This window comes from Phoxinus phoxinus (assembly GCF_949152265.1).
Source record: "Phoxinus phoxinus genome assembly, chromosome: 14".
NCBI classification, from domain to species: domain Eukaryota; kingdom Metazoa; phylum Chordata; class Actinopteri; order Cypriniformes; family Leuciscidae; genus Phoxinus; species Phoxinus phoxinus.
In genome coordinates this window covers 22,096,048-22,109,992 of record NC_136889.1, presented here as the reverse complement: position 1 = coordinate 22,109,992, position 13,945 = coordinate 22,096,048, and the positions used below count along the sequence as shown (strand labels likewise).

At 35.9% G+C, this 13,945-nt stretch overlaps 1 protein-coding gene across 7 annotated transcripts in view; it reads right to left on the bottom strand.

The window, feature by feature from the left end:
- Positions 1 to 13,945, bottom strand: part of adgrb3 (adhesion G protein-coupled receptor B3) — a 186,682-nt gene that overhangs the window by 20,755 nt on the left and 151,982 nt on the right. For all 7 annotated transcript variants that reach the window (XM_079634606.1, XM_079634605.1, XM_079634608.1 and 4 more), the window contains one exon: positions 1,191 to 1,341. In XM_079634606.1, the coding sequence (XP_079490732.1) occupies positions 1,191 to 1,341 (151 nt within the window). The remainder of the gene's footprint in view (positions 1 to 1,190; positions 1,342 to 13,945) is intronic.

The window sequence follows — 13,945 nt, the reverse complement described above, 5'->3', positions numbered from 1 at the left end:
TTTACTATGTTTTTACTATTACAGCTGTCAAGATTAACTAATCGTGAAAAGTGTTGATTATAACATTATATTTAGATCTACTCCTGTCGCATGAAAGCTTGCAGTGATGAGGATTGTAGATGAGGATTCACAGACATGTTGAGCGCATGAATGCAGTGATCTCATCATTGCAACTCGATTTATGCACTCTTACGAATGCTTCCATCATATCTAACAGTTCAAAGATTATGCAAGTAAGAGCATAGGCAGTTTCATTGATATATATACAGTACATCCATATTTATAATGGGAGTTTTGGAGAGAACTGTCACTGATAAACTCTTGTTGTTTGATTGACAGCTCCAGCAGATTATTAACGGAGTGTTCTTTGTTCGCTTTCTGTATATAACAATCACAATAAAAAAAATAATAATTTTTAGGCTACTTAGAAAAACAATGTGAAGGTGATAATTTAGTCACTAGCTTGATTTACTGACGCATAAACAGCAATAAACGATTTTGAGACAAAGAACATCTGACTGTACATTAATCATATCAGAAATCATTGGTAAGAGATCAGGCATTAGAATTAACACGGTTTCTTACATATTGAGGCATTACTGTCGGGTCCATATCTTACTGTAAAAGACTGTTTGCAAAGCCTGCGCAGAAATGCGACTGATTTACCAAAAAATACCTGAGACATTCACATAGTTGAAAATAACTACTTTCCTAGCATTAGGAATCTTTGGAAGATGTTTTTTTTAGTCCAGTGATCCTGTATCTCTCTTCATCTCACTGACATGCCAGTGGACGAGGCCAGAGACGCGATGATGTAGAAGTGTAGAAATTATGTTGGTTTGATTCTGCAGAGGCGGTCTTTCGTTGCACTATTATGTAATAATGTGACAACCTTCCAAAATGAGTCGTTTTATGAGCTTGGATTAAATAAACACTGTTTTTGGACTAACAAGGAAGTTTTGAGCTCTGAAACGGGATGCTTTTACAGTACAATGACCTCTTACATGTCAATTTTGAAATTTGTATTTCTCAATTCATGACGCTTTTAAAAATGACCAACTCACATTGTCTGTATTTGAGAAGTAAACACCAGCTGCATTATGATGATGGAGCAGTAAAATGGCACATTAGTGAAGAAAGAGGGAGAGATGTAGAGATACTGTAAGTGTTATGGAGATCCAAGCACTCACCCCATCCCAGGCAGAGGAAGCGTTTCCGAATGAGCCTGGTCCGAACTTTCCCTGTCACAGCCATATAGGACTGCCAAGCTTCTGTCAAAACCCAGCAGAAGGACGCCAGGAAAAAGAAGTGCAGAAATGCAGTTGTCATCGTGCATATGCCCTGTCCATTCAACAGAGAGAGAGAGAGAAAGAGGGGGGGGAGGAAGGGATAAAATATTTTGAATCAAGTCAAGTGCACATAAGGGTTTTTGGACTGTCAATTGAATATCACACAGCCAGACTTTGGGTGAAAAGTACTAAAATTCCATTAGTAAAATTACAGAAAAAATAAACTCACAGAAACCAAATAAAAAATGGCTCCCTCAATGCACCTACTCCCTTTGATTTTTTTAAATGCAAGATGTTGTGAAAAGCCTGTGACTAAAGCCCTATTTGCACGGGATTAGTATTACCTGGTGACCTCTAGTCATTTGTAATAATTGCGGAGGTGGTCTGCGATCTTAATCCCGTGCGAATCGGCCATGTCTGTAATTCGTAAAGTAAAATTCCCCTGCAAATGACCTACCACCTACCTACCGAACACAGAGGTCTTGTGAGAATATTAATCCCGCGCGAATCGGCATCTCAGTGATCTGGCGAGGTCGGATATCATTTTTTCAAGGTTTTTGTTTCCTGTGTGTTTCCGCGAAGGATGGTGTGTTTTCATAGTGTTTTGGATGCTAGGTCATAATTTTAGGGGGTAATTTCTAAAACACACAAGGTCCACAGATAATACTAATCCCGTGCGAATAGGGCTTAGAAAAAGAGACAGACTCGACTAGATCATCATTTAGGACCTGGCACTTTGATGGTATGTACAGTGTTCACAAAGTGCTCTTGTGGATATGGGTTGGATTAAAAAATATATATATTCATTTAGAGAAAATAATGCGGTCGTTAAGATATTTTTTGGAAATAAATTAATACTTGAATTCAGCAAGGATGCATTAAGCTGATCAAAAATGACAGTAGAGACTTTTGTATTATTACAAAAAAAAGTAAACTCAATTCAATTCTAGTCTTTTGAACTGTATTTCCTCCTAAATATTTAGCAGCACAACGGCTTTCAATATGGATAATAATAAATTCTTCTTGAGCCTCAAATTAGCATATTTCTGAAGGATCATGTGACACTGAAGACTGGAGTAATGATACAGAAAATTCCTAATATAAACAGAAAATGGTTATATATAATTTGTAATAATATTTCACAATACTACTGTTTTTACTGTATTTTTGATCAAATATATAGCCATCCATCCATCATATCCATTTTCTGTGATAAAAAAAGGAAACAAACGAAAAGGACAACACACTGCCACAATGCTATCAAACCCTATTTTAATAGTGAACAAAAACATGTTTCAACCTACCGTCAGTTAATATAAATGAGTCAGTATGAGCAAGTTTAATATAAACTTAAACATACTGTGATACTGATATCATCCCATGCTTCTGATTCCAAATCTAGAAAATCTCACTGCAATTAAAACATGTGCTCTGGACATTCTCAACACTTCGTCACCAATAGCGAGCAGACAGAGGGTATGAGATGCCCTCAGCACCAAAAGCACATCTTTCTCACCACATGAGTATCTTTCCTCGCTGAATTTGGCAGTCAGTGTGTCTCGTGCAAACCTTTTTAGACTGGGATGATCAGCATGAGACAAAAACACCTCTTTCCTAAAACCGTGGTTCCCACTACATTTGACCAATGAACTTCCATTACATTTCCATTCGCTCTAAATTGCTTAGACTGCATCAAGACTTTACTTTAGAGCTTCTCAACCGGTGGGTCGTGAGTCACAAGTCCGCTTTGAGTGGGTCGTGGAGTGTACGGTTAAAAAGACAACATGAACAACAAAAACATAATTGTAAATGACTTCTTTAGAAAGACGTGCATGAAAGCTGTTGACTCTTCTGTCAGATATAGTTTAAGGAGTTGCCTGAGAAAAACACCTGATTCAGTGTCTGCTGTCAGATGAGATGTTGTCAGGCTATACGTCTGTGTCATTATTCTAACGTTTTTTTCGTAACTTGTTAGGAAATGTTTTTCTCACCTCGGAAAAACAAACTTTCCTGTATATCACTTCACTATATATAAAGAGCAGATGAAATTACAAGCATGCAGCGATGTAGTACCAAGTACAAATAAATTACATAACTGGTACACCGTGTTTTAGCTGGGAAGGATTTGCAAACAGGTGTGATGTTCATTCTATTCAGTTTCCATGCGTTTCATTAACAGTTCATGTTAAAATTGTGGATTTACCATGGTAACTAGTTTCCATAACACCAAAATACCTATTTATTTTCAATTTCGTGTTATTTTGTATAATTTTAAATGACTGTGGCGGCTCATAACTTACTAACTTTGACTGCTATTTAATAGCCTTACCTTATACTGTTTATTCATCAGTGTTAGTGATATTCTTACAATTTAAGTGTATGTTGAAGGGATAGTTCACTTTAAAATGAAAATTCTGTCATAATATGCTCACCCTCAAGTTGTTTCAAACCTGTATGAATTTCTTTCTTCTGCTGAACACAAAGGAAGATATTTTGAAGAATGTCAGTAACCTAACAGTTAACTGGTCCCATTGACTTCCATAGTAGGAAAAAAAATAGTACGGAAGTCAATGGGACCAGTTAACTGTTTGGTTAATGACATTTTTCAAAATATCTTCCTTTGTGTTCAGCAGCAGAAGAAAAAAACATACAGGTTTGAAACAACTTGAGGGTGTGTATATGATGACAGAATTTTAATTTTAAAGTGAACTATCCCTATAAATAAAGTAAGTGTGTGCGTATCAACCAGTTTTGTGAAATAAATTTGCTTGGTTTTTTAAAGCAAATCAGTCAGTGGGTGCTGAATGGTTGATAATAATGTTGTAAAATCCCTAAAATCGTATTGGTTGGTAGGAAAGACCATCAAGGATGCTGATACAGGAACATGTCTTACTTAAGCAAAGCACACTAAGGCTAGCCGCCTACAAGTGAATCTTGTAGAGGGAGAACCTGGATGCTCATGGCATAGAAGAGAGCTGTGAGCACAGCTGACATGAGCCAGAGACAAGCTGGACGGAACGTAATGAAGACCCGGCTTCCACCTGCTCCCGGTCCACCTGATGTGGCCAAGACGAATGCTGTGAAAATGGATCAACTGGCAGCATGCAATGGGACACCTGATGCTGTTGAGCTCTCTCACGCTGCCATAAAACCACAACTCCTCAGTAAACCAGCTTTCATGATCACATGCACACAACGTCCGGGAGATTTAGCTTGAAGTTCACAGCATCTAAGCCAGATGACTTCTGGACCAATGTTCCCTTGCGCATATACACTTTTCCTTGACTTCCAGAATTAGAAGGATAAGAAGGTTGTTTAATTAGTATAATCTCTACAATTAGTATACAACTTTTTGGATCTTTTTATCACTTTTTATTAATAAACTACATTCTAAAGTTTAAGGTCAGTCAGTTTTATTTGTCGTAAATAAAGGATTTACTTTTATTTAGAAAAGATGCATTAAATTGATCAAAAGTGACAGTAAATACATTTACAATGTTACTAAAGATGTCCATTTCAAATTAAAATGCTGTTCTTTTGAACTTCATATTCATAAAATAATCCTGAAAAAATGCATCTCAGAAATTTAAAGCAGCACAACTGTTTTAAACATTGATGATAATAAAAAAGAAATGTCTCTTGGACTGCACATCAGATGATTTCTGAAGATCATGTCACACTGAGAGTACTCGGGGGCAGGGCAAGTCCGTCATGGCGATAATAAACATATTTGAATTAAAACACCGTAACGAAAATTAATGTTGACAAATACAAATATGACATGCATATATGTCTATCAAAATATGAAAATAACAGCTAGATTATCAATAATGCATGTTTTCGAAAAAGAAACAGCTGCATGCAGCTGCATGAGGTGAAGCTGAAGAGTGGATGAACACCAGTAAACTGAAGCCCATTCTATATGACGCATCCAGGGTGGGAAATTAGCACCCACCACCAGCCAATGGCGGGTACTTTTCAAGGTGACTTTGCCTTCTATACCAGCCACAGTGGCGGGTGCGAACGACTAGCAATCGTCACTTCAGTCGATAAAAACCTGAATTCATGGCAATTCAAGCGATTCCCCGGGGATTCCCATGCGCTCAGTTCGGCAGGCTTCGCACTGATTGGTTCGCGCAGTTACTCCGCTCTGCCATTGGTTCGTGCAGTTCCCACTGACCAGCCAATAGCGTGCGAGTAACGCAACTAGGGATGCATAACGATTAATCGCAAATACTGTGATAAATAAAAATGTTTACATCATATATGTGTGTGTACTGTGTATAATAATTATGTATATATAAATATACAAACATGCATGTATAAATTTTAAGAAAAAATCTATTTATATATTAAGTATTTATAATTATATATAATATAAATTATATTTAAATATAAAAATGTATATAAACATGTGAATATTTTTTAAATATATACATACATGTGTGTGTATTTATAAATACATAATTATTTTACACAGTACACACACATATATGATGTAAACAAAAACTTTTATTTTGGAAACAATTAATTGCGATTAATTATTATGCATCCCTAAACGTAACATTCTCATTTTCCTCTACATCTCATCAGCAATTTCGATTGTGGCACGCTCTGCAGCAGCTGACCACTAAGGATCGAATGCACAGTGACATGACATAATTGCCAGATTCAAGCTGTGCTTTCGCGCTATGGCTGGCGCTGAGCCAAAGACCGACGCGCTCAGTGCTTGTCATATACCACATGATGTTTATTTTAGGTTTCAGACATTGAAATACATATATAGCAAATTTATAGCTAAATTTAAAACAAATTAAAAAATTAATTTATAGCAATACATATATAGTTTGTAAAATACACAATGGTGTCTATGGAAGCAATAACAATCCATTCAAATATATTTGTAGAATATGACCAAACACAATTTTACCATGGTCTCGCAGGCTTTTTTTCACATCACTTTTTATTTGCCTATATTAATCAAATATGTATTAATAATAATACAAAAATAGTGTATTGAAGCAATTCAAAATATGCTAGTGATATGCTAGTGCACTTTCTTTTATAAATTTGAATTCCGGAAAAAGTGGCTGGTAAAAATTAGCAAAAAAAGTTAATTTCCCACCCTGGACGCATCCTATATGAGATTAATTTGTAATATTACAGAAAATCTAGATACGCAACGTAAGCGTTATATTACAAATTGAACCAAATCCCCAAACATTCTAATTCGTTTTTTTTTTTTAAGTCACGGATATTACCGTTTTCATGATCGATCACATCCCTACAGTGATCATACTATCCTTCCTAATAGTGATAATACAACACATGTTAGGCTTAATATTAAGAAATGTGCATTGTGCAAAACAAAGTTTAAATATAATATTTATATCAGTAAATCTCATTACATCAGTAAATATGTTAATAGATTTGTACTGTACTTAGTATGAAATGTATTTTAAAAAGCAGAAGTAGGCCTAACTAGGCCACAGCTAAGGACTGCATTATCTAAGGACTTTTCACTTCAATTTTCACACTTAATGTTACATAAACACTTAGCGTTGCCTCATACTCCACTGCTGGAAGATACTTTAAACTAGAGGTAAATACTTCAACTGGATCTTAGCACCACATTTTCAGAAGCATTTCTAGGTGTCAGATGTGTTTCGTTCCATTTCTGCCTAATGCTAGCTGCTTAGCAAACAAGATGGGAGGTGATGTGGCTCATGGCACATGCGTGTCACCCCAGGACCTCACAGCCATATGGGCCAGTGCTAATGACTGATGAAGAAACACTTATGCCACAGAGCATAAATTAACTGCTATAAATACAGTATCGATTGACGCTGTTAACAAGTAGCTTGCGTGGCTTTTTAGGCAAATACACATAGCAAAGAACTACAAACAGAACAGAAACAAAGCATTGCTCCTCAGGTCTCCTATGTACAGTAGATAACATCACACGGAGGAAAAAAGGTGTGTTTGATCACATTTGAGGGCACATGAAGCCCCTAACCTGAGTGGGAATTTGACTTGTAGCTTTAAGTACCAAATGTACTATATCTGTATGCGTGTGGGTTTGCCTGAAGAGCTGGGCAGCAGAGGAAGTGGAGGGGGTGGCACACAGCCTCAGCTGAAATCCTGAGTACACACTGCCCTTTACAAAGGCAAATTGCCGGGAGATATTGAGCCCACTGTGTCTGTATCCATGGCAACAGAGGAAGTTCAAGAGAACAGTAAAGAACAACATAGCTGACGTAAAGGAAGGCGTGTGTGTGTGTGTGTGTGTGTGTGTATGTTGATGGGCTGATGCGCTCTGCTGGGATCAGTGTACGTGAGCGTGAGGCCAAGGAGGGTTCGAGACATTAACTTTAAGGTTAGAGAGTTCATTTTCATACTTGGACGATGACTCTCTGGTGTAATGCTAACTCACTTCAATAAGCTTCCGGACACACGGTTTGAGGTTGAAGCAAATATGAAATAAGCCTATTTAATATGCTTCAAATTATGAGAAATATTAAATCATGGCAAACAACGCATAATGAGATTAATTTATGTATCCAGCTGGGTTTTCACTTATGAAACTGCATGTTTGAACTCTGGTGCACATGCAATGCCTGTACACTTCAATACAATGCAATTAACTAATACATGAATGTAATGAATTGAAAGTGATTCACAAATTAAAAATAGAACATTAATATCAGATATCCTAAAGCTTTAATTGTGGAATAGTTTGTTTTACACCATGTTTTCTAAGAGTGTTCTCTGTTAAAGAGGTTGTTGATTATGATTTTACTTTTCTAACTTTAGTTAGTGTGTAATGTTGCTTGTTCATAAACAACATCTGCAAAGTTACAACGCTCAAAGTTCAAAGCAAAGGGAGATATTTTCTTTTAAAGAAATTGTTTTTTAAGGACTACAACAAACGGCTGTTAGGGACTACACGACATTCCTCACGGGTTAGTGACATCACAAACCCTAAAAATAGCATAAACCCCGCCCCCGGGAACACGATTTATATTATCATACCAGAATATGCTAATCAATGACCAGAAGATAACTACACTTAAGCTACATAAAGTCATCAACATGTAGACAACATTTCTGAATGGTTAGTTGTCACTTCTTCTTGAGTCTTTCTGACTCCAGTTTGAACATAAAAGGCAACATTTTCAGTGCATGTCTGTGTGAGGTAATCGAAGCTGCTAAGGACACAAGCTCTTGGAGCTCCGCCCCTGTGTTGGGAGCAGCAGCTCATTTGCATTTAAAGGGACAGACACAAAAACTGTGCTTTTTTTGCTCATCTTCAAAAAGTGACAATTTTAACATGCTATATAAAAATATGTGTGGGGTAGTTTGAGCTAAAACTTCACATACACACTCTGGGGACATCAAATACTTATTTTACATCTTGTGAAAAGGGCATTATACCACCCCTTAAATTTCACAAATATCAGTTAATCAAAATAAAACAATACAATAAAATAATCATGTTGGAATATATGAAGACTTCAGTCCGTTTGACATTTTTTCTTTTAAATTAGCATATTTTTTTATCAGGCTACTATGTTTAGGTTGAGTAATTTCACTTTAATGGCAATGAAAAGGCTATTAGTTAGTTATTGAAATGCATTATTTTAAAAACGTCACTTTAGTCAATTCATTGGTAGGCTATTTTTACCAAGTTTGATTGTCTTTTGCAGCAAAATAAGTCCATGCGTACTTTGCGTTGTTGCAAAATGTCTTGTTGTGGAAAGAATAGAGCTGTTCTTTAACGCAAGTTATCAGTTTCTGTCAGAGGTACAGCAGCACACACTACTACTACTGCCATAGGCGTAGATTACGCGGGGGACGCGGGGGACGTGTCCCCCCCACTTTTTATAAAGTGTAAATTTGTCCCCCGCACTTTTTCATAGGGGAAGTGTTCACGACATGTTGAGGTTTTCGCAAGACAATGTGTAGTTAAACATACAGATTTAAAATTCAAAGAGAAAAGATCGTCTATCTACACGTGACTTTCACGTTGCCATGGTAATCAGTCACTCGCTCTCGTGCATCACCACACGCCCATGCTCGCACCCGCACTGATTCTATCATAGACAGTTTCGTCGAGGTCGAAATGAAACGGCAAAAAACTATACACTCTTTTTTCGCGAAAAAGTCCAGCACCGTAAGTTACCATGTGGTATCCGAATTGGGTTGATCATTGTCATTGATGAATAACTTCGCCTAATTTTCTTGATGAATTGAAGATTGAAGAATCTTCAAGAAATTTAAGATTTTCACTAACGTTACTGCACAAACGTGCAGCTTATTTTGATCTTTTTTATTCGTAATGTCTTTTATTTTCACAGATATGTTATCAAAGCCCTTCAAACTATAATAAAGATTGTGATTGTTAATGCTGAATTTGGATTTTCATGCATTAGGCTAACAGCCATTATCTAACTTATTTGCTTGAATCATGCAGCGTTGTAACATGTGTAGGCTACATGATGTTTACAATATAATAAGGTAACACTTTACAATTAGATTAAAAAAGTTTGTAGACAAACTTTAAGTTTTCATTAAAAAGCCTAACCAGAAAGTTTGAAGAAGTTTTAAAAGCATTAAGTTTGAATGTTTCCAATATGAAAGACAGTTTTGGTTAAGTGAAACAGATAGACAAATAGATAGATAGATAGTTAGATAGATAGATAGATAGATAGATAGATAGATAGATAGATAGATAGATAGATAGATAGATAGATAGATAGATAGATAGATAGATAGATAGACAGACAGACAGACAGACAGACAGACAGACAGATATATTGTTAACTAATGAAACCTTATTGTAAAGTGTTACCATTCAATATAAATGCAGTATGCAATTGTATGCATTAATGTTCTGATTTAGGTCTTAATTTATAGGGTTCATTAATATTATTGCACTAATTTAATGTTTTTATTTTCTTTCTTCTGTGTTGTCAAGATTGATCAAGAAACAGGGAGCCTAGGGTTGTCAGGTCAGAAAGAGGATGACACACAACAAAAAGAAACTTCACAGGTGAAAAGTGATAGACTGACTTTTAAAAACACCTGCTATTGCATTTTTTTATTGTATAAAATCTACAACAGGTGTTTGAAGTACCATATATAGACCAATCATAAAATTACCATTAGGAAAATATAGGAAACATAATTTAGGATTCATATTATTGGTTATTGTTCAGCAGTGTACATAATTTCTTATGTATGTCACAATTCCCTGTATCTGCATATTTCAAACACTTCTTTATTGTCAATAGACAGAGCCAGAAGTTACTTTAGAGTTGAGAGGGAATGAAGCAGAAAGTTTCAAGAAGGCCTCAGAGGTGAGGGAAAACAAATGACTGGAATAAGTTAAGAATTTTTTTTTTTTTTTCAATAAACATTCATTATGTGAAAACATTAAAAAAAACTATTTAAAATATGTAAAAAATATAGTAAAATAAACAATACCATGTGCAATATAGATTACAGAACATCTGTATTCCTTTTTTTCTTTGTTTTGTTGCTTTAAACATGAATAGCATATTAAGCCAATTAACCAATAACCTGTAAGGTCTGAGAAAAAAAGAAGAAAAAAAACTGGTATAATGCTTGACATTCTGTCCCCCTCACTTTTGAAATGATGGCTACGCCCCTGACTACTGCTACTCGCGAAATCCTGTCATTGCCACTGTAGCGATTTTCTTTAGCCTTAGAACAGGCAGAATTATGAGGCTGATGACGTCTTCTTTTTCCATTGACTAAAACTACCACAGGTTCATCCATTTCATCATACACCTCTGTCTCTGAATGGGCTGATGCAGGGATTTAGCGTGTTTGAAGCGAAAGTATTTGATGAACTTATATGTGCAGAGAGCATTCGTTCATCGGAGGTGGCGTTTAACGGCTTTTGCATCTCAAGTCTTCATATATATATATATTTTTAGATTAGAGCATATTAAATGTATTGTCATTCTTCAGAGTACAGAGCCAGAGAAATGCAATAGTTCTCTGTTATAATTTACAATATGCATTTTAATCACAATAAAATAATAATTGTCATTGAGAAATTCAGTAATTCTCTGTTATAGTTATATGCGTTTTAATCAAAATAAAACAAAATGAAAACTTGAGATGCACTGCGAATCGTCTTTGAGGCGAATCGTGACTCCCTGAATATTGAGGTGCCAAAATATTCCTGCACCTAATGTTTTTCTCCCACAGTTCTCTGTATGCATTTGTCATCACGTTCTTTACAAATGGTGACTTTAAACAGCAGTGCTCTCTTGGTTTTTACAGGAATGCGTTTACGTCATTCTATCACAGCACTCACACGTCGCGCGGGGACCAAGCTGTCAGAAGATATCTATAGATTACTGTCTTCCTCACAAAGCTCAACTAAAAGGCTGGGGGGAAATAATACCACCCCAGATAACATCTACAGATGCCAATGTCACAAGTTTGCCAGTGCAGTAGGTCAGTTAGCCCATTAAGCTGTCATTAACTATTTATCATTCAGCTGTTCAAACATGAAAAAGACTGACTCATTTTACCCCAAGGCAAAGTTATAGATAAAACAAATTAGAGCATGTTTTTATTGAAAGCTATCTCGACAGATCATCAAAGTGGCTGATGTGTCAGAAGCATTGAAATCTTTGACTTTAAGCTTAATAATTTGATCTGTGAGTCATCCGTCACGGTTTCTTATCAACTGAGAATCCTTTCATTTCAGATGATTCTTCGAGGGAGCTTCAATATTCTCTTTGAAGAGGCGATTAAATGATGCCATGAATAATAATACAAAAAAAATACAATAATGTAGCATAATCGAAGTCATTTAAAAGTAAATACGTGATGGGAATATGAGGTCACTGCATTGTCCTCTGCCAGTGAGACTCTACCAAGTGGAATAAACTTCTGATAATTGGAGGGAGCGACTTAAAATAACTAAACATTTACGGAATTACCAAAGCTATTCATTCAGTACTGACATTCAATTTTTAACTGAGAGAAATTATCTAAGAAATTAAGACTTTTTTTTTCTCCAGGACATCATAACTTGGATATTTTGTTCAATCAGCCATTTTCTTTTCTCCATTAAACCTCACTTAATTTATTATTGTATCTCTGATTTTCTAATAACTATCTAAATGAAGCCTGTTTAACTCATAAGTATAAAAAAAACTATACATATTTACTCCTGCATGAGAATTTTACAGAATTATTCAACAGCTCTTTGGCAGTGACCAGGTGACATGGACAAAAAACATAAAAAGTATTCAATTAAAAAAGTATTCAATACTCACTCTATTCCATTCATTATCTTCAGAAGCTTATATGGCAGCTTTCTGTGAAGAGCAGCTCAAATCTAAGCCAGAGCTCTAGTAGTAGCAGCGGGTGTTTGTAATAGTGCAATGCTCTCACAGATCAGCACAATGTAAAGGAAGTGTTGATATTGTAAGCCGTGGTTAAGAGTCCAACTGACACGATGCTGATATCCAGGCCAATTAAGCCAGACTCATTACGCAACAGAAAAGAAAATGGTCCTATTCCCCCAGTCTGGATATTTCAGGAATCCTGCCTTCATTACACTCTTGAGCTGTATAGCACAATATCTCAGTTTAACAACTATTTATTCACACTCTGTCAAGATTATTGTTCGAAATGCTTTTCTCCTCACCAATTAATGTTACATACTCCCCACATCTACCCTGAAACACACAGCACTCTTCAGCTGTTTGAGCAGGATTGTTTCTGTTTTGACATAAATGTCTTTCCTGCATTAATATTTATGCCAAATGCTGCTGCTACACCAAGATATGAAAATGTAGCTTTCTATTATTAAACAGGTGAGGTAAAATAAAAGCACAGACGCTACACTAGTAGCATCTAAACAATTCATAAAGTTTGACTGCACCGATCTCTGCTTAATAGGAGCATTTTACCACAAATAATCATACAGCAATTTTTTCTTCACCGCTGCCTGGATTGACTATTACTTGTGTCACCGCTTACAAAAAGAAAATTCCACAGGAAAAGTAAATTATGAATGCTTTTCATCATGTTCAAACGTTATTCACATCGGTTCTTTCCAATCAAAATCCATGATGTTTGCGTTTGGAAAGGTGCCGCGGGCTATCCTAACATCTTAGTACTTGAGAAGATAAACAAGTCAGCAACTGATCAAAAGGAAGTTGCACATAAATACAGACACTAAATTATAGACTCGTCTTGAAGGTGAAGATTAGAATTATTTACCTCTGTAAACATGAGGTTTTTGAGGTCTGGTGAAAAACGATACTGAGAAAGGTTCAGGAGAGCTGACCGTCGCTCCTTAAGAGAGCAGCTACAACATGATGCTTTTCCCCAATCATTTAAAATCAATATGAAACAAAAAAATAACCATTTTTACTTTGTAATGCACATTTCGGGTCTTATAGCGCATGGTGCATCTGCATCAGTGCACAATATTCAAAAATGTCTTTGCAATCTTCTATTAAACTATAAAATAAGCTCTGTCTTAGCAACAAGTTTCCTTTTTTGCCTGACGACAAAAGCATTGTGCATTATACAGAGCGGACTTTTAAATTCCAATTTAATTCCTGGATTTGAAATGAGGTAGCAAATGTGATGCAAAATAG